Consider the following 18,654-nt stretch of genomic DNA (forward strand, 5'->3'; position numbering starts at 1 on the left):
CACCTTGTCGGACATCTCATATACTGTTTGCACGTAAATGTATGTAGGTGAATTGACCAACTACTTTATCCAACAAATGTGAAAGTTCAATGGAAAATCTCTACTCTTTTGGGTGATATTAAAAAGTGTCTAAGGTGACATGGTGGTATCGACTTCAACTTTTTACTAGCTGCTAAAAGTTTCCAATCCATCCTCAGCTGGCAGAACATGCACCAGCGGGCAGTTCAGCTGCAGCAACGGCGCGTGCGTCCCGGCTGAGTACCGATGCGACCATCTGTCTGACTGCACCGACGGCTCCGATGAGAGAAACTGCAGTAAGTCTCCTCCAAGGTGGTTTCCCCATATTTTATCACCGTCCTCCTCTGGCATTTGATTCCATTTGTTCAGATTAAGAGGCTCGCTGACAGACACAAGGGGCCACAATATGCTTCTTGTTGTCAGAGTTTGATTGCGGATTCCTCGGTGGATTAGTCAAGATGAAGTTCAACTGCTATGCCGCTATTGTCCCGGGTGCGCTCAAAGCACTGTATGCTATGGGAATCCAACAATTGCAAGAATGTGGCTGCAAATGCTGTCGCTACGGTGGCAGCGTTTAATTGCCCCTGCTTATTCGTCCCATGCGCCATGCTTTTCACTGACTGTGCATTACGTTGCTCAGAGGATGATCTAATATTTCAGATTACCCAGAGTGCACAGATCTTAGATGTGCTAATGGTGCCTGCTACAACCGGACCCAGAGATGTGACCACATACTTGACTGTCGAGATGGCTCTGATGAAGCAAATTGCAGTAAGTCCATTTTAGACCTTGATATGGCCTTGGCGGCAACCCCACGAAAAAATATGATGAGGTGTGTTGAACTTTTTCTTTAGCACAGCACTGCAGTACAGGCCTGTACCCATGTCATAATGGGATGTGCGTTCCCCAACGTTATATCTGTGACCATGACGACGACTGTGGGGATCGAAGTGACGAACTGAATTGCAGTAGGGCGGCCCTTCTACTTTATTGTTGAATTAACTTCTAGGGCTCTATTTTTGTAAACAGCGCATCGTAGCGGAGCGCGAATTCTGACAGATCCTGATTTAGCAGAGAGAATGTCGTTGAAGATGCACCTAGTGAGTTTGATAGCAGAAAGTCAATCTAAACTTACGGTCTGTAAATGCCCACTTCACGGCGTAGATGTTTTGCCCATATTAAAAACTGCTTCTGTCCTCCGCTATGTCAACATCTGCCGGCTGTAATCACCCCCACAAGTCTGTAGACTTCCCTTTCTCAGATCTGCCAAACTGCGCTCGTCTGCCAAATTACCAACATCAGGTTTAACCTGCCTCAGCTGCAGGGCTACACCGCGTGCCGCGCAGGATTCACATCATTTACGAAAATAGAGCCTCTCATGTCTAGCTTTCTCACCAGCAACACTCGGAATTCTTATTCTTTATTGACTGCTAAAAGTGTCCCCTTCATCTTCAGCATATCCGCCATGCAGGGGCAATTACTTCACGTGCCCCAGCGGTCGCTGTATTCATCAAGTGTGGCTTTGTGATGGAGAAGACGATTGTGAAGACAATGCAGATGAAAAAGGATGCGGTATGGATGTACACCAGTTATATACGCCGATATGATTACTCGTACACGAATGGAAGAAAAATATTGAGTTGAAGTAAATGTAAATGAATCCTTTAAAACCTGTCTTCCATTTTTTTTGCCATAAAATGGCTGTCATTCCACCTGACTATTAGAACCAAAGCCCTGCTCAAAGGGCTAACAACCTTAGCAATTTGTAAACTTAAAGTCCCTGTAAAGTGAAAATAAATGTCTTTTAAATCTGAATACCACAGAGAGAAAAATAAATAAATAAATAACAGGGAAACTGAAATGGTAAAAAAAAAGAAGCAGTTTTGTGATACAAAATGATTACCGAGTTCTCAGCCTTTGTGCATGTTTTTAGCAGTTATCTTTAAGCATGTGTAAAATATTTTTAAATAAATATCTGAATTCACTTTACACTGTCTTTAACGGATTTCCAGTATCTAAAGTTAGAGGCGATTCCCAAGCTGCTTTTCCTGCGCTCTTCAAAGTGTCATTCAACTGGCTCTTTGTGGCACACCATTGCACAGATCCCCCCCACCCCCTTGCCCAACCCCCTCCCACCCCCAATCCCACCAGAGGGCTTTAGAATTTGTCCACATGGCTGTGAAGAGTGTGTGTTTTTAGAGGATGGGTTGCAGAAGCCCCCTGTGTCCCTCTCAGAGTTCCCTGCAGGGATTTAAAGCGACAGTCCTTATTACACTGACAATGACGTCATCGGTACAACTTTGTCAAAAACAATGTCACATTATTTTATTTATTTATTTAATGCTCCACGTGGAGATGATGGTTTTATTTGTAAGTAAGTGATGGCATTTTTATTTATTTTTGTTCAATAGAAAATGCAGTGCATGAGTGTTACCCAGGAGAGTGGCCATGCCCGTCTACTGGTGTGTGCATCCCCATGGATCAGCTGTGTGACGGGACGCTTCACTGCTCTGAAGGAGAGGACGAAACCAACACAACCGCTGGACGCAATTGCAGTGAGTACCATTGCAGTCCGTCTATCTTCAAGCACGCCCATGTCAGGCTCTTCTCATTTCAAAATAACATGAGTCAGCATTTTCATTTGGTGACAAATCAGTCTATAGTGTGTGTAAAATACAACCAGAAAAATATAAAACATTTTGCTCCCAGTTTTCATGAAGGCGACACATCTTCAAATGAAAGGCTTATTTCTCACAAATGTGTTAAAATGTGTGTTTTAGTGAGGACAATACCACTTATTAGCAGTATAACTTTGGACATTGGTTCTCATTGTAGATACTGACAAGTTTTGGTACCTAATAAAGTGACTTTTTAATTGTGTGTTTACAAATGTTTGAACCAGTTCATCTGAGTTGCTGAATTGAGTCTAATACAATTTGGACATTTTCACTTAGGGGTGTACTCACTTTTGTTGCCATCAGTTTAGACATTAATTTCAGTTTTTTTAGGTGTTTGGAGGAGACAGTAAATTTAAGCAGTTCTACAAGCTATACACTAACTGTTTTACCTTGTAGCAAAGTAAGATATATATTTCCAAAATGCAAAGGGTGTACTCACTATTGTCCTTCTATTTGCTAGGTGTCTGGAGATGTTCGTCTCTGAGTTGTGAGCACCGTTGTCATCCTTCTCCTGATGGGGGAACCTGTTCCTGTCCTTCGGGATACACTGTCAGCAGCAATGACAGTCGCTCGTGTATAGGTAGATTTTATTCATGTATTAAGTTCAGCTGAGTACAACTAAGGTACTTTTGAGTTCAATATAGTGAGGTTTTTTTTTTCCATTCAAGACTTTGACGACTGCTCAATGTGGGGAGTGTGCGACCAGCTGTGCGAGGACCGCATTGGTTCTCATCACTGCAGCTGCAGGGAGGGCTACATCCTGGAGCAGCACAGATACTGTCGAGCTGACACCTCGTGTAAGTGCGACGTTTCCTCTCCGTCTTACACACAGTGAGCTCTTGACATCTCTGAATGAGCCATCAAAACAATGCCCATTAGCATAACCCCCTTCCCTGTAGACGACCCCCGTGGGCTGCTTTGCCGGGCGCATGTTCTCCTTCCTGGTGCATTGTGCCATGCACATTGTTGTTTTAGTAAAGTCTCTTGGCTTTGTGGAGTTGAGAGTCTGACCTCTTTGGCTTTTGCCTGACTAAGAGGAGTGTGTATTGAAAGTGGCTGAAAAGCACTTTACCTTTCTGTAATAACATGCCACATTCTGTAAAATTTCCACTCCTTGAGGCCCACGTGCACACCCCCAAAAATTTGCTTAACTGTCGAAAAATTTAATCAGAAACTATTTTATGCTTCCTACTGTTTGTAAATAGTTCTATTTTGCTGTTCTTGCAGCCGGAGCCCCTTCCTTGGTGTTTTCCAATGGCAGAGACTTACTAATAGGGGACATCCATGGCAACAGTCTGCACATTTTGGTACAGTCACAGAACAGAGGGATAGCAGCGGGAGTGGACTTTCATTTTGGTCTCCATACGATCTTCTGGACTGACACCATTCAGAATAAGGTAAGTGAAATTACACTGATACCTTTAGATTTGATAGATCCAACTTGAGAGAGTTCTCTCTCTCTCTCTCTCTCTCTCTCTCTCTCTCTCTCTCTCTCTCTCTCTCTCTCTCTCTCTCTCTCTCTCTCTCTCTATATATATATATATATATATATATTTATTTATTTTTTATTTTTTTTTTGGGGGGTGGGCATTATTTTGCTGGTCACACACGGACAGACTGGAGCTCACCATATTCTTGCTTGATTTGATTGATATCAAACAGAAGCAAAAAGAAATTATTGTTCCTTAAGTGGTCCTCTTGTTTTTATCTACCAATCTCTGACCTGTAAACAGTGCTTCACAATGTTTCGGAACATACTTTCGGCACTACTTAACTTGCATTCTTGGTTTCACTCTCACTTACATACCATTGACACCATAATTGTATGCTAAATTCTGCACTTTGTGGATTAAGATTCCATTGTTTCTTTGTTGAGCCAGGATAAAGAATCACCATAGCACAGACTTTTTGAGTCATGCATCACTGCCTGTTGATGAAGTAGTAGTCATGTTGCGTAGAAGTTATCACTTGAAATATCTGCAAGGTTGATACAGTAATTAAGCGACGGCTGATGGCTCCTGTGCAGTGGGGTCATCATGAAGGGGAAGCTCTGTAAGATGTGAAAACAAATCCACGTGTATTATCTTTAGCCCTATCTGATAAGCAGGTATGATGGCCACATACCAGGGCGCAATTTTGTAATACAAGCTCGCTTGAGTAATTATGCTGTATTTGTTTTCAGTGGCACCGTCCCTCCAAACGCATTCTTCTTTGCTAAAAAAAAAAAAAAATGAAGGGCAGCTGCCAGGTTGAAGGGTCAGGGTACATCTTTTAAAAGGCATCTTTGTAAATTAAATGCCTCTGTAATTAAACGCATCTGTAGCTCCATGATTAAAGTAGCCAGAGTGCACGCAGGGCATGTGAATGCAACCAAAGAGGTTAGATGACCACATCTACAGTTTCTCATTCAAACAGGCTGGCTGGTGATTCAGCACACTTCATGACAAGCGTCAATTCGGCAGATAGCCCATAGTTTGTAAATATTCTTTAAAAAAGAGGCATTCATATATTTATTGCTCAATGCTGGTTAGGGTTAATTTCACACTAAATGTAAAACAAAGAGATTTACATGTTGTGAATTTAAAACAACCAAATAGCCTCTGCTACCTTAATGCTAACATACAGCCACACTTGCTAACAATTAGCATCATTGTGGTGGTACTGTTGACTGTTGTTTCCTGTTTTTTTTCACATTTATCAGGTAACAGTATCACATCTTCCTTTATGAAAATAGTGGGCACCTCGGAGCTACATTCCCACCGACACTTCATGACAAGGGTCAATTTGGCAGTTAAAGCTACCTTAATGCTAACATACAGCTTCACTCGCTAACAATTAGCATCTATGTGGCGGTACTGTTGACTGTTGTTTTCTGTCGTTATTACATTTATCAGGAAATAATATCACATCTTCCTTTATGAAAACAGCGAGCACCAAGGAGCTACTTTCCCACCGACAATGCCGTCTTTTGTGTACAGGTGTTTTCTGTGGGCATGGACGGGTCCAATATGCAGGTGGTTTTAAATGTATCAGTTGACTACCCCGAGAACCTGGCGGTGGATTGGGTGAACAATAAACTGTATGTAGTGGAGGCCAGTGTCAACAGGATCGACATGGTGGACCTGGATGGAAGTAACCGGGTCACGCTCATCACCGAAAACCTGGGTAACCCTAGAGGACTGGCGGTGGACCCCACTGTCGGGTAAGCACATCTCCCCATTCACATACAGCTGTCCTCCCTAGCCCACATACTATTTTGTGCTCCACTGGCACAGAATAATGTGTGTGCTTGCGTCTGACTGAGATTAGCAGGTTGCCTGTGGTGGATTAGCAAAACCTAATGTAAGTGATGACCCTAATTGTAATCCAATTCAAGGGAGGGTAGAGCCAGGTGGCTACTGATATTTTGCTCATTTTGAATTGAGTCAGTATGACCATAAATTGCCTTTGAGACTTCCCTGTTTCACTTTAAAAACGTTTTCCATTCAATTCTAATACATGCTTTCATTTGCTATAGGAGTACTAATTCAAATGTCCCCTCCACAGCTATATGTTCTTTTCAGATTGGGAGGCCCTCAACGGACAACCTGGCCTTGAACGAGCCTACATGGATGGAACCAACCGTTATGGCATCATCAGAAGTAAACTGGGCTGGCCAGCTGGCATCACGCTAGACATCGAGGCCAAGCGAATTTACTGGGTTGACAGTCGCTTTGATTACATAGAAACGGCAACCTATGATGGTCTTCATAGGTAAGTATGACAGTTGCCCATGAAATTCTTTAGATATTCATAAGAACATACATTCAATGTTTTTATTTCATATTTATTTAGAATTAAAAAAATATATTTTATATTATTATAAAATATATTTAATATGTTATTATTATAACATATTATATTAATATATATATATATTTTATACATTTTACAAATGCCTATTATTTGTTGATATAGTTATTAAGTGATGTTAAATTCTTAAAGAAAACAAGTTATATCAAGATGTTTCTTTGTCACCTTCTGATAAATCAATATATACTATATTTTGAATAGAAAAACTGTTGCTCATGGAGGTGCTGTGGTACCGCATCCATTTGGGATCAGCCTATTTGAGCACAATGTGTATTTCACCGACTGGACAAAAATGGCGGTCATGAAAGCCAACAAGTTCACAGATGCAAGCCCTCAGGTGATCTATGCTACATCGCAGACCCCACATGGGGTAGCAGTGATACATCATCTCAAACAGCCAAACGGTAAGCCTGTAAAGTGGTTAGTGTACGTATTGATGGATTTTTCACTCATTCAAGTGTTCTAAAGTGAATTTTTGCTGTTTTATCTATAGTGGCGAATCCTTGCAGTATAAACAGGGGCGGGTGTGACCAGATCTGCGTTTTGAGTCACAGGAGTGACAATGGAGGGTTAGGCTACCGTTGTAAGTGTCGCATAGGCTATGACTTAAACTCAGATGGAAAGAGATGTCTTGGTAAGAGAAAACATGTCCCATCTAATGATTTATACAAACTGCAATGACCACAATAATCCTCCAATATGGCCTGCTTTCTGATTTTGTGTCTCCAGCTGTGAGGCAGTTTCTGCTCTTCACCAGTCAGCTGGCCGTGCGAGGGATACCATTCAACCTCTCCTCTCAGGAAGACATCATCCTTCCCATCACTGGATTACCATCCTACTTTGTTGGGGTGGACTTTAGTGCTGAGGATGATGCTATCTTCTTCTCAGACACGGCCAAAGATATCATCTATAAACAGAAAGTGGATGGGACAGGTGAGCATTTGCATGTTGTGTAGCTCAGCTGAAATTGTAACTAGAGACGTAAGTGTATAAACAAGCAAATCCACCCCCCCAAAAAAAAAGATGCTCCACTGCCCCGATTAAACGTGTTGTTTTTGGAGCAGCTCTCGTTTTTCCCTCTCGGTCCATTTGAAGAAAATGCAAACTGACAGCATATTTATTCAAATGTGGCTCAGCTTTCATCTCTGTGTTAAAGACTCATCGAACTACTTTGATCCGCACAGGCAGGGAGGTGCTGGCGGCCAACAGAGTGGACAGCGTGGAGGACCTGGCTTACGACTGGATTTCTAAAAATCTCTACTGGACGGACCCGCGATACCGGAGCATATCTGTCATGAAGGTCACCGATAAATCCAGGCGGGCTATCATACAGAACCTGAACAATCCAAGGGCCATCGTGGTCCATCCTCTTGTTGGGTAAATCAATCACATGCCCATGAATTGATTATTTGCTTCTACAGTATGTGCAATGCATATATAGAAAATCATTATAGCAATATAGAAAGTGAATAGATGAATGGTTGGTGGTAGACTCGAGTATGAAGCACATCCATGTCTGTTCACTCACCAAGCGACGCTTACCTATTCACAAAATGCCCTCAAATAAATCCATGGAGAAATGCTTATTCAGCACAAGCTGTTATTTCCAATAGCCTCAAAGTCATAAGGCCTCTGCATCCACATGAAGAGATTAGCGTAGCATGAAGGGCGGTATTGTAATGGTAATACCAGGCATTGGGCTTACGCACTATTATAATAAAAAATAAAAGTGGAATTGCAATTCATTTTACTGTTGTTGCAAACCAGGTCAAATACCTTATTACATCCATTCTACTTGTTTATGTTTCTTTCTCAGATATATTTTTTGGACCGACTGGTACCGGCCAGCAAAGATTATGAGAGCTTGGGGCGATGGGTCACATGCCCTGTCTATTGTAAACACCACTCTTGGCTGGCCTAATGGTCTCGCTATTGACTGGAGGTGAGCCCTGCAACGGCCCGGCCAGCAAAATCTAATTGACTGAAAGCTGAATTTATTTTTCACTCATGCCTAATATTTCCTCTCCACACAGCGCAATGCGTTTGTATTGGGTAGATGCCTTCTTTGACAAAATTGAGCACAGCAATTTTGATGGACATAACAGGCTTTCTTTGGACCGCATTACTCAGATGTCCCATCCTTTTGGCCTCACAATCTTTGAAGGTAATTAGCCCTGGTATACATTTAAAGTTCAACAAGTATAATAGTTCATGTGACAGTTGACATAAATGGACAGCAGTGGTAATTGTTGAATAATGTTTATGTTTTAGTAATGGTAACTTAATTCGCTACTTTGTTACATTGTTTTAGCTGAAATTGTATTTTATTGTATTATTTTATTTTTATTTTGTTTTAATCTATATATTTGTATTTATTAACTTTATTTTTATTTTTAAATACTATTATATATATATATATATATATATATATATTAGTATTTAAAAATAAAAATAGTAAATAAAACACTTTATTTATTTTTTATTTTACTTTATTGATGACGCTATAGTTATTTACTTCCTTACGTTCCTGAACATACAATTTGTTACAGTAGTTTGAAAAGAATGTCAGTTAGCTCAATGCTAACACACAATGTAACATGACACAGAAGGGCTAACAAATAGCATCTATGTGATGGTGTAATAACACTCACAGGTATTTATCTTTATCTTCTATGAAAAAAACTACTATTACTGCAGCTTACTGAGTCACGTAGTTGTGAAAGTTTTCTTAGTTTTTGTCCAAATAACTGTATTATACAGCTAAAGTTGCACACACCAGAGAAAGTACGGCGGCTGAAACTGATTAATGGTATTTCTATTCATTTCAATGGGAAAAGATGATTTGAGTTGAGCATGCTCAAGCGCCACGGTATACATATAGATGAATCAAGTGATAAATGCTGTATTGCTCCTTTTCCAGGTTATGCATATTTTACCGACTGGCGCCTGGGTGGAATTGTCCGCGTCCGCAAGACCGACGGTGGGGAGATGGTTGTTATCCGACGGGGGATCAGCCACATCATGCATGTCAAATCGTTCAACTCCAACTCTCAAATCGGTCAGTGTATTTCTTGACAGCTCAGTCATATTGGTTCCACATCTTGAAGGGGAAGTCAACCAAAAAACAATTCTTGACAATAATATGTTCTATGCAGCCCCACTAGTCTAAATATGGTATTCTGGTTAATATTGCATTAGTGGAATAGGGGTTAAGCAGCAAATTCCAGCAGTTTTTTATCAATATCAGAAGGCATCTATTTTGCCACTTATTGTCAACTGAAGATGACATCGCAGTTGCTCAGGTCTCAAGCAACGACCAATCACTGCTGAGCTTCAGAAAACAGGTGAGCTGTGATTGGTCGTTGCCTGAGCCCTGAGCAACTGTGATGTCATCTTCAAGCGACAGCAAGTGGCAAAATGGCCGCCACCTGAGATGGATAAAAATGGCTGGATTTTGCTTCATAACTCATATTCCACAAATGTAATATTAATCAGAATGTCATGTTTAGAGAGGTCACATACAGTATAACATGTTTAAGGTTGACTTCCTCTTCAATATCATGTTCCTGACTTGACTACACCCCATCGCAGGTTCCAACCCGTGCAACCGTTCGACAAATCCAAACGGGGACTGTAGCCACTTTTGCTTCCCAGCCCCCGACTCCCACCGAGTGTGTGGGTGCCCGTACGGCATGAAGTTGTCCCCTAACCAGCAGACGTGTGTGGAAGACCCTTCCAGCGAGCCCCCAACATTGCAGTGCGGCGCCAACTCCTTCTCCTGTGGCAACGGCAAATGTGTCCCAAACAACTACCAATGCGACGGTGTTGACGACTGCCATGACAACAGCGATGAAGTCAACTGTGGCATCAACAGTAATGTTTTCCCTTTAGTGCCAAAACTGTTTTTCATGTTGATACTTTCACTTCCATATAATGATTTTTTATTTATTTCTAGACACCACTTGCTCCCCTTCTGCATTCACCTGCGCTAATCGGCGATGCGTGCCGGCCACGTGGCGTTGCGATGGCCACAACGACTGTCTGGATGACAGCGACGAGTCCGACTGCCCGACACACGTGCCCGGAACCTGTCCGGCCAATCAGTTTGTCTGCGCCAACCAACGCTGCATCCCGCTTACCTGGCGCTGTGACACTGACAACGACTGCGGTGACAGTTCCGATGAAGCGGACTGCCGTGAGTTGTTCATTTTTCACTCTGGTAACTATTGGAATTTTGGTCTGAGATTCACATTCAGGTCAACATTTGTCCACAGATCAGAGTAGCACATGCCATCCAGACCAGTTTCAGTGTCCAGATCATCGCTGTATAGCCCCCAGCTATGTCTGTGATGGCGATCGTGATTGTGTGGATGGGGCTGATGAGCAAGGATGCAGTGAGTAGCTGTCAGTCTTAGAGGAAACACTGTTTGCATTAGACTGGATATTTATTATATTGCTAAGACTCAGTGTTTATATGCACATGTTCATTTCCACACACATTTTTACTACTTCACTTCTAGCCCCCGCAAAACGAAACAAGCACTCGCTTTGTTTGTTGAGCTCATTTCCGCTATTGCACAACAATATAGGTCAGCATATGTAAATAACAAACGTCAGACTTTCAGCTTTGCTATGCTTAACTGGATTCTGCAGTCTTCAACTGCACTGCGAACGAGTTCAAGTGCTCCCGTGGTCACCAGTGTGTCAACTCCTTCTACCGATGTGATGGTGTCTTTGACTGCACGGATCGCTCAGATGAGCACGGCTGTCGTAAGTACATGAAATGAAACGTTTTGTTCTGCCCACTTGACACTATTAGATAGGCAATCTAATGAGGGCCAATAAAGAGTTGAATTGAAATTCAAACAAAAAGCACAATAATAAACCAGTGATGTGCAGTGGAGTTCATGGTTTGTGAGGCACTACACTCTAAAAACAGTTGGGTCAAAAATAACCCAACTATGGGCCAAAAATGGGCAAATTGGGTCAATTTGACCCAACTTTCTTGGTTGTTTTGCACCAAAAAACTAAACTAGTTTTTTTGTTTATGAAACATACAGGTGGGTCAGAACCTCTACTTGGGTTAATTTGACCCAACTTTCTGGGTTGTTTTGCACACACAAAAAGAAAAAAGAAGAAGATAATAATAATAATAATAATAATAATAATTTTGTATAGAACAACCCAGAAAAGTTTGTTAGATCATCTACCGGTTGTTTTGCAAAAGAAAATAAATTTCGTATAAAACAACTCAGAAAGCTGGGTCAGATCCTATATTTGGGTTAATTTGGCCCAAGTTTGGGTAAAAAATTAGGTCAATTTGTATAAAGCAACCGAGAAAGTTAGGTCAGATCATCTACTTGGGTCTATTGGACTAAAATTAATGGTTTGATTTGTAATAACAATAAAAATAATTATTATTATAATAATCATCATCATCATCATCTTGTATAAAACAGCCCAGATTGTTGGGTCAGATCCTCTACTTGGGTTAATTTGACCCCAAAATTGGGTCATTTTGTAAAAAACTGCCCCAAAAATGTGGTCAAATTGACTCTTAAAGTGGATCGGTCCATTTTTTTGTAATCCATAATTGGGTTATTTTTGACCCAACTGTAACATGAGTAAGATTTTCAAATTGATTTCCCATATTTGCCATTAAATTAGCAGCCTGACATAAAAGCAGGTATTTTCCTACCTAATAATCAAACCAGATTTTTCATCAACAGCCAATGAATATTCTTTCATCCGCTTTATTGTATGTTCATTTTACTTCATTAAATTAGCCCATATGCTATTTCAATTTGTAGCCAGTTTCCAAAATATTTCAGAATGATGTATAATACAGTATATTCCATGTTTGCAGCGACGAGGCCTCCAGGGATGTGCCATCACGAGAGCGAGTTCCAGTGTCAGTCAGACGGCAGCTGCGTCCCGTCCACCTGGGAGTGCGACGGTCACTCGGACTGCGAGGACGGCAGCGACGAGCACCACGCCTGCCCGCCCCGCACCTGCCCTTCCTCGCTTTTCCGCTGCGACAATGGCAACTGCGTACTGCGCAGCTGGCTGTGCGACGGCGACAACGACTGCAGAGACCTGAGCGACGAGCGGGACTGTCCCACGCCGCCTTTCCGATGCCCGAGCTGGCAGTGGCAGTGCCCCGGCTACAGTATGTGCATCAACATCACCGCAGTGTGTGACAACTCTCCTGATTGCCCAAATGGTGCAGACGAATCTCCACTCTGCAGTAAGTCACCTTAAAAAACTTTGCAAAGGTATCATTTCATAAAAAATACAGTGTTATTTGTCTGTCTGTTCAAATCATGCATGCGTGTGATTTGACTTGCGTTAACCTGAAAATGATTTGTGATTTTCCTTTCTTGCTTTTCTCACAACTTTCAGACGAGCCTTTGCCAGGTATGAACAAAAACTCAATCATTTAGTAGAAATGCTGATTCATTAATAACAATGCCCAGTCCAGAAAAAGTCACACACTTTAACAAAATCATTTTAACAGCTTTTTATTATCATTCTGGCACACATTCCCTGATGCATTGTTTCGATTTCACCACACTCCATCAGATGTTTATTAGTTTTGGTACGTACTAACCGTAGATTATGATCAATATTCTCATTCGTCATATGTTTCATAAATTTGTCTTTTTTGAGTTAAATGAAAGAAAACTTCCTAATTCCAGTGTCCTCGGAAAATAATAAATTCATTAATACCAAATAATGTTCAAATGATATTTTCAGGTAGTGGGTTGACCTTAGCTTTTTGTAAGTACTGCTAGCCAAATCAAAATCGATTTTTGCTCTGGATAACCACCTATCAATATCATTCAAATGTTCTTTGCTTGATACAGACCAATGAAATACTTTTATAGTCGATAGGATTCCATTTTACAAACCCGCATCAGTTGGGGCTAAATAACTTGTCATTGTCTGAAATATAACTGCCAAAAGGATCCTCCAGAATGATTTGACCTGTTTGCATGGTCAAATCCAGTAGATGACTTTTTCTTGACTCGGTATTATTATAAAGTTGTGTGCCTGTGGCTTTGTTTGTGTAAATAGAACACAATTCAATGCATGATATTTTATAGGAATGCATGTACACTACACGGATTTATATCCATGCTTGTTCAGATTTTGTTTTGTTTTATTCATCCAACTTAGATCAGGAGAGCTGCTCTGACAACAATGCTGGATGCACCCATGGCTGCATCCAAGGGCCATTCGGGGCCCAGTGTACTTGCCCTGTGGGCTACCAACTGAGTAATGACTCCAAAACCTGTCAGGATATCGACGAATGTCACCCTCCTGGACTATGTAGCCAGCATTGCTTTAACGAAAGAGGCTCTTTCCGCTGCCACTGCCATGATGGTTACGCTCTCGAAGAGGACCGACAGACCTGCAAGGCCTCAGGTGATGATTCCGCTATTTTTGCAGGAATTAGCCATGATACAAGGGGTGCTTTGCCAATTTCTTCTCTCTTGTCTGCCCTTGCTGCTCAGATTCCTTTAGATGAGATAATTAACATATATGTCAGTCAGTGTTCATCACTGGTGTAATTATGACATTATCATCAACAAAGGGCTGTTTATGGGGAGCGTGCCTCTTGCGCATAGATAACCCGCTGAAAGGAATTGTAACACAATAGCTTTCATTATTTGTACAAAAGTGCATTCACCAAGGGTGGACATTTGAGAAGGGTCTATTTACCAGCCCTGTTGTAGGGTTGAGTGGTCATGCGCAAGCTAACAAGCGCTCCTATTAGCATGAGAATAGACATGAGAAAGTATATGATGTCCGTTAACAGATTCCCGTCAAGCCTTCTTGCTGGTAGCCAGTCGGAATCACATCGTGCAAGATGACATCACCACTCAGCCCAACGTGGTGCACTCGCTAATCCGGGATGGGCGCAACATCGTGGCCCTTGACTTTGACTCGGTCACTGACCGAGTGTACTGGTCCGACACAAGCCAGGACAGGATCTGGAGCGCTCATAAAAATGGCAGTGATCGGACTGTGGTGAGTTTTGATCCTCTGTTGATCACTCGTCCCTGTGCTTTTAAACACATTGGCTTAAATTAAAGACGTGTGTCGACAGATATTTGACAGTGGGGTGACTGTGACAGAGAGCCTTGCTGTGGATTGGGTGGGCAGGAACCTCTATTGGAGTGACTACGTTCTGGAGACAATTGAGGTTTCTAGACTAGATGGTAGTCACCGGACCGTGTTGGTGAGCCAGAACATCACCAACCCCAGAGGCCTGGTGCTGGACCCAAGAGACAGGTCAGAGCAAAAACCAATGCAAGTGAGCTATTATCCAAAAAGTTGGTTTTAAAAGTCTTCTCTTTGCAGCGCTCACCTGATATTTTGGACTGACTGGGGGAGGAACCCCCACATTGAGAGGGCCAGCATGGACGGAAAACTGAGAACCATCATCATAAGCAACAAACTGTATTGGCCAAACGGTCTTACCATAGACTATCCCAACAATTTGTTGTACTTTGCTGACGCCTATTTGGATTTCATAGACTACTGCGATTATAATGGAAAGAATAGAAAACAAGTTTTGGCCAGTGATCTGGTGAGTCCATGACTTTAGTCACATATTAGACATTGAGCCACAACTTTTACTGAATTCAGGGGTTCCATCCAGTCCGGTTACCTATATGGTACATATACAGGGTGTCCTGAAAGTCACTTTTAATAAATTCCTCAAATTTACAGGAAACAAACCGAGTTTATTCATATGTTTAGTATCATCAGAGGAGTCATTGCAGTTTTACTTGCTAGACATGCATTCCCGTTCCAATGCCTTGAAGACTAGCTGTATATAGTGCAACCCTCCGGAAAGATTTTCCCTGGCTTTGCGTGAGTGACTGCTCTAAGAGTTCAGCATTTCATCAATGGTGGGAAACTGAAAAACCTACATTGTCAAATGCTAATTGGCTCATGTCTGTCTATAGTGACTTTTGCAACACTATGTTACGGATTTCCATGGACAACCAGCAGTCTACTTGCCTGACAGCTTTGTTTTGATTAATATGTTATAGGGTTGATGACTCGACTTCAACTCTGTAATAATAGCCAATAAATTCAGGATTGTTAGTAAAGCGGCCTTTTATGCACAGTCAAAGCATACAAGTTTTCAATTGAATATTCTAAGACACTTTTTCTTCTGTTTCTTTGCTACTCTCTGTAAAAAAGGTTCTTCAACACCCCCACGCGATTACCATTTTTGAGGATTTTGTGTATTGGACCGACAGATACATCAATCGCGTGATGCGAGCCCATAAGTGGCATGGGGAGAACCAGACAGTGATGCTGTTCAACCTCCCTCAGCCCATGGGTCTTGTAGCAATGCATCCAGCCCGACAACCAGCAGGTATGGCAGAGACATGCTGCGTTGCATTGCATTGTAACCTCTCTCCTGGCAGGTTGAATTAGTTTGGCACCTTGAGAAGTAATGCGGAACTTTCTCTATTAATTGGGTCCAAATGTTATCCGCGAATCGTTTTAGTGAGCAGTAAAAAGTTGCATTTACTCTCACATTTATGGTTGTGTGATTCACTTGTAGGTACCAATCACTGCTCCCGGAACCCCTGCACTCACATCTGCCTGCTGTCAGCCATTGGGCCAAGGTTCTACTCATGTGCGTGCCCCTCAGGGTGGACACTGGCAGTGGATCAAGTCACATGTACCAAAAGTATGTATCGAGCTGATTCAGATAATAACTGTATTTACTTGGCTATTTTGATTAACTTATTTTTCTACACGAGATGGTCAAATCATGACATACTGTATATTTGACCTTTAATGTGACGCACTACAGCACTTGTATTGAATTATATTGCTCTAAAGTCTTAATCAGAATTTAAAAGGAAGTACTAGTGTAGTAGGAGATAAGAATTTTGTGTGAATGCCAGTCTGGCTTCTTCCCCCTATATTTTTTAATTTAGGAGCCTCTTGCCAGCTACGTCAAAAAAATGCGCCTATATGATTCCGAAGTCTTAAGGAGACAAAAGGAGCCTTTAGTCCAAGGAGTTTTCTTCTGTGGACAGCTTAGCTCATCTCACGTTTCAGGACATGAAAGCCAACATGGTCTCCCGAGAGGCCAATGATTATCCAAGAATGAAATTGCCCCTCAACAACTGATTGATTCTAATCTGTGCTGACTAAGAAAATAAGATTGTGGAGCATACTTTCACTCATCAGTAGACGATAAGTCTCAGGAAATGTGTACCTACAGCTGTGTTTTAGAATTCAGGAGAAAAAAATGTATTAAAATGTGTTTATTTTCCAATTTATTTTCATAGTTGAGGATCCTTTCTTGGTGGTGGTGAGAGACAGCATCATTTACGGCATTTCCTTGAACCCGGACGACAGAAGCAATGATGCAATGGTGCCCGTGGCTGGGCTTCAGAACGGCTATGACGTTGACTTTGATGATAGTGAACAGACCCTTTATTGGGTCGAGCACCCAGTGAGTTGCAGTCATCCATTGGTTGTTCTGTCTTTGCTAAAAAAATACTGTAAACGGTGGCAAAAGGTACAGTGCCTTAGGTAATATTAGCCCTCTTGAAGTTATTGTTTTTAAATGGAGACTAGATTACATTTAACATTATCAGTCATTTTGAATCATTCAAAAGTCATCAGGGAACTTCTGAAGCCAGTTGGCTGCACTGAGAGAAAAGGGGGTGAATGTCATGTCCTACTTCTCAGTTTATTTATTTGGGAGAAAAAAAAGGTTTAAAATAGGTCTATAATATACATTTCGTTCCACTTCATGATTGTGTCCCACTTTGTGTTGAAAAAACAACACCCTAATATTAAATATTAAATGGATCATCTCTCTAGCAGTGTCAATCAAAACTGAGCAAGATTATTTTGCTAAAGGTATCTTTTTTTGGATTGGATTTAATAAAGTTGTGTATGTGATAACAGTGACATCATTGTCATGTATCCTTATCTACCTTTCAGGGTGAGATCCACAGAGTGAAGTCAGATGGTACCAATCGGACAGAGTTTGCACCTGCAGCCGTACTGGGATCTCCTGTGGGTCTGGCCCTGGACTGGATATCAGAAAACCTCTACTACACCAACCCGTCAACACAGTCGATTGAGGTGAGAGTCGTGAGACCATTTTCAAAAACTTGAGTTTGTTCCATTATATTGTGCAATAAAGGACACAAAAAAAAACCTGTAAGACCCGCAGGAACTGTAACTGAACCTTTTTGTGCAGGTTTTGAAGCTGAGAGGGGAGTTCCAGTACAGAAAAACTCTCATCACAAATAATGGCTCTCCAACTGGCGCTGGCAGTCCTGTTGGCATTGCTGTGGACCCGTCACGTGGGTAAGCTCTATTTAACAACAAGCCTTCCCCACTTACACTGAGCCTTCACGATTGCTCGACAAGGTTCTAGCTAGCTCGTACACATGACAAACGTCATCCTTTACATGTTTTTAAGCAAACTGTACTGGACCGACCAAGGGACGGAGAGTGGCATCCCTGCCAAGGTGGCGTCTGCAGACATGGATGGTTTGAACCCTGTCACGCTGTTCACCAATAACCTGGACCACGTCGAGTTCCTTACTGTGGACATTCAAGAGAACAAGCTGTACTGGGCTGTTACAAGCACTGGCATGGTCGGTCTTCAATCAAACGACACGTTTTCTGTATTCTGTAAGACAGCCACAGACACTAATTGTGAATATCCACAGATTGAACGTGGGGATCCAGACGGGACTAACCGCGTCACCCTGGTGTCAGGTCTGGCTCACCCCTGCGGTGTCGCCGTCTATCAGAACTTCCTCTACTTCACCGACCGCAACTTTGAAGTCATAGAGCGCACGGACAAGTCCACAGGCGCCGACAGGGTTGTGCTACGGGATAATGTGTCTGGACTCAGAGTTCTGAAAGTCCATTACCGAGATTGTGAGTAGTAAGAAAATCAATAGACTAAATATTAGGTACAATGTCACAGATATATTAACTATTATTCATCCCCTCATTAATTCAAAATACAGTATTAATGTGCATAAATCATTTATTCATGATTTTTTTTCATTTAGCACTTAACCTCATTAGGATAATT

General features: G+C 41.8%; 1 protein-coding gene across 3 annotated transcripts in view; it reads left to right on the forward strand.

The window, feature by feature from the left end:
* Positions 1–18,654, forward strand: part of lrp2a (low density lipoprotein receptor-related protein 2a) — a 55,039-nt gene that overhangs the window by 6,458 nt on the left and 29,927 nt on the right. For all 3 annotated transcript variants that reach the window (XM_086091871.1, XM_086091869.1, XM_086091870.1), the window contains exons 4-37: positions 198–314; positions 679–789; positions 873–986; positions 1,474–1,590; positions 2,430–2,573; positions 3,157–3,276; positions 3,365–3,493; positions 3,924–4,093; positions 5,675–5,898; positions 6,243–6,449; positions 6,750–6,952; positions 7,042–7,182; positions 7,278–7,481; positions 7,733–7,925; positions 8,365–8,490; positions 8,582–8,712; positions 9,469–9,606; positions 10,140–10,421; positions 10,504–10,743; positions 10,823–10,942; positions 11,202–11,318; positions 12,415–12,795; positions 12,951–12,965; positions 13,728–13,976; positions 14,371–14,582; positions 14,662–14,846; positions 14,916–15,144; positions 15,768–15,945; positions 16,138–16,266; positions 16,877–17,043; positions 17,541–17,684; positions 17,803–17,912; positions 18,028–18,205; positions 18,281–18,494. In XM_086091871.1, coding sequence (XP_085947997.1) covers positions 198–314; positions 679–789; positions 873–986; positions 1,474–1,590; positions 2,430–2,573; positions 3,157–3,276; positions 3,365–3,493; positions 3,924–4,093; positions 5,675–5,898; positions 6,243–6,449; positions 6,750–6,952; positions 7,042–7,182; positions 7,278–7,481; positions 7,733–7,925; positions 8,365–8,490; positions 8,582–8,712; positions 9,469–9,606; positions 10,140–10,421; positions 10,504–10,743; positions 10,823–10,942; positions 11,202–11,318; positions 12,415–12,795; positions 12,951–12,965; positions 13,728–13,976; positions 14,371–14,582; positions 14,662–14,846; positions 14,916–15,144; positions 15,768–15,945; positions 16,138–16,266; positions 16,877–17,043; positions 17,541–17,684; positions 17,803–17,912; positions 18,028–18,205; positions 18,281–18,494 — 5,739 coding nt within the window. The remainder of the gene's footprint in view (positions 1–197; positions 315–678; positions 790–872; positions 987–1,473; positions 1,591–2,429; positions 2,574–3,156; positions 3,277–3,364; positions 3,494–3,923; positions 4,094–5,674; positions 5,899–6,242; positions 6,450–6,749; positions 6,953–7,041; positions 7,183–7,277; positions 7,482–7,732; positions 7,926–8,364; positions 8,491–8,581; positions 8,713–9,468; positions 9,607–10,139; positions 10,422–10,503; positions 10,744–10,822; positions 10,943–11,201; positions 11,319–12,414; positions 12,796–12,950; positions 12,966–13,727; positions 13,977–14,370; positions 14,583–14,661; positions 14,847–14,915; positions 15,145–15,767; positions 15,946–16,137; positions 16,267–16,876; positions 17,044–17,540; positions 17,685–17,802; positions 17,913–18,027; positions 18,206–18,280; positions 18,495–18,654) is intronic.

This window comes from Leptonotus elevatus, chromosome 12 (genome assembly GCF_054856555.1).
Source record: "Leptonotus elevatus isolate MCC_2025b chromosome 12, RoL_Lele_1.0, whole genome shotgun sequence".
Lineage (NCBI taxonomy): Eukaryota > Metazoa > Chordata > Actinopteri > Syngnathiformes > Syngnathidae > Leptonotus > Leptonotus elevatus.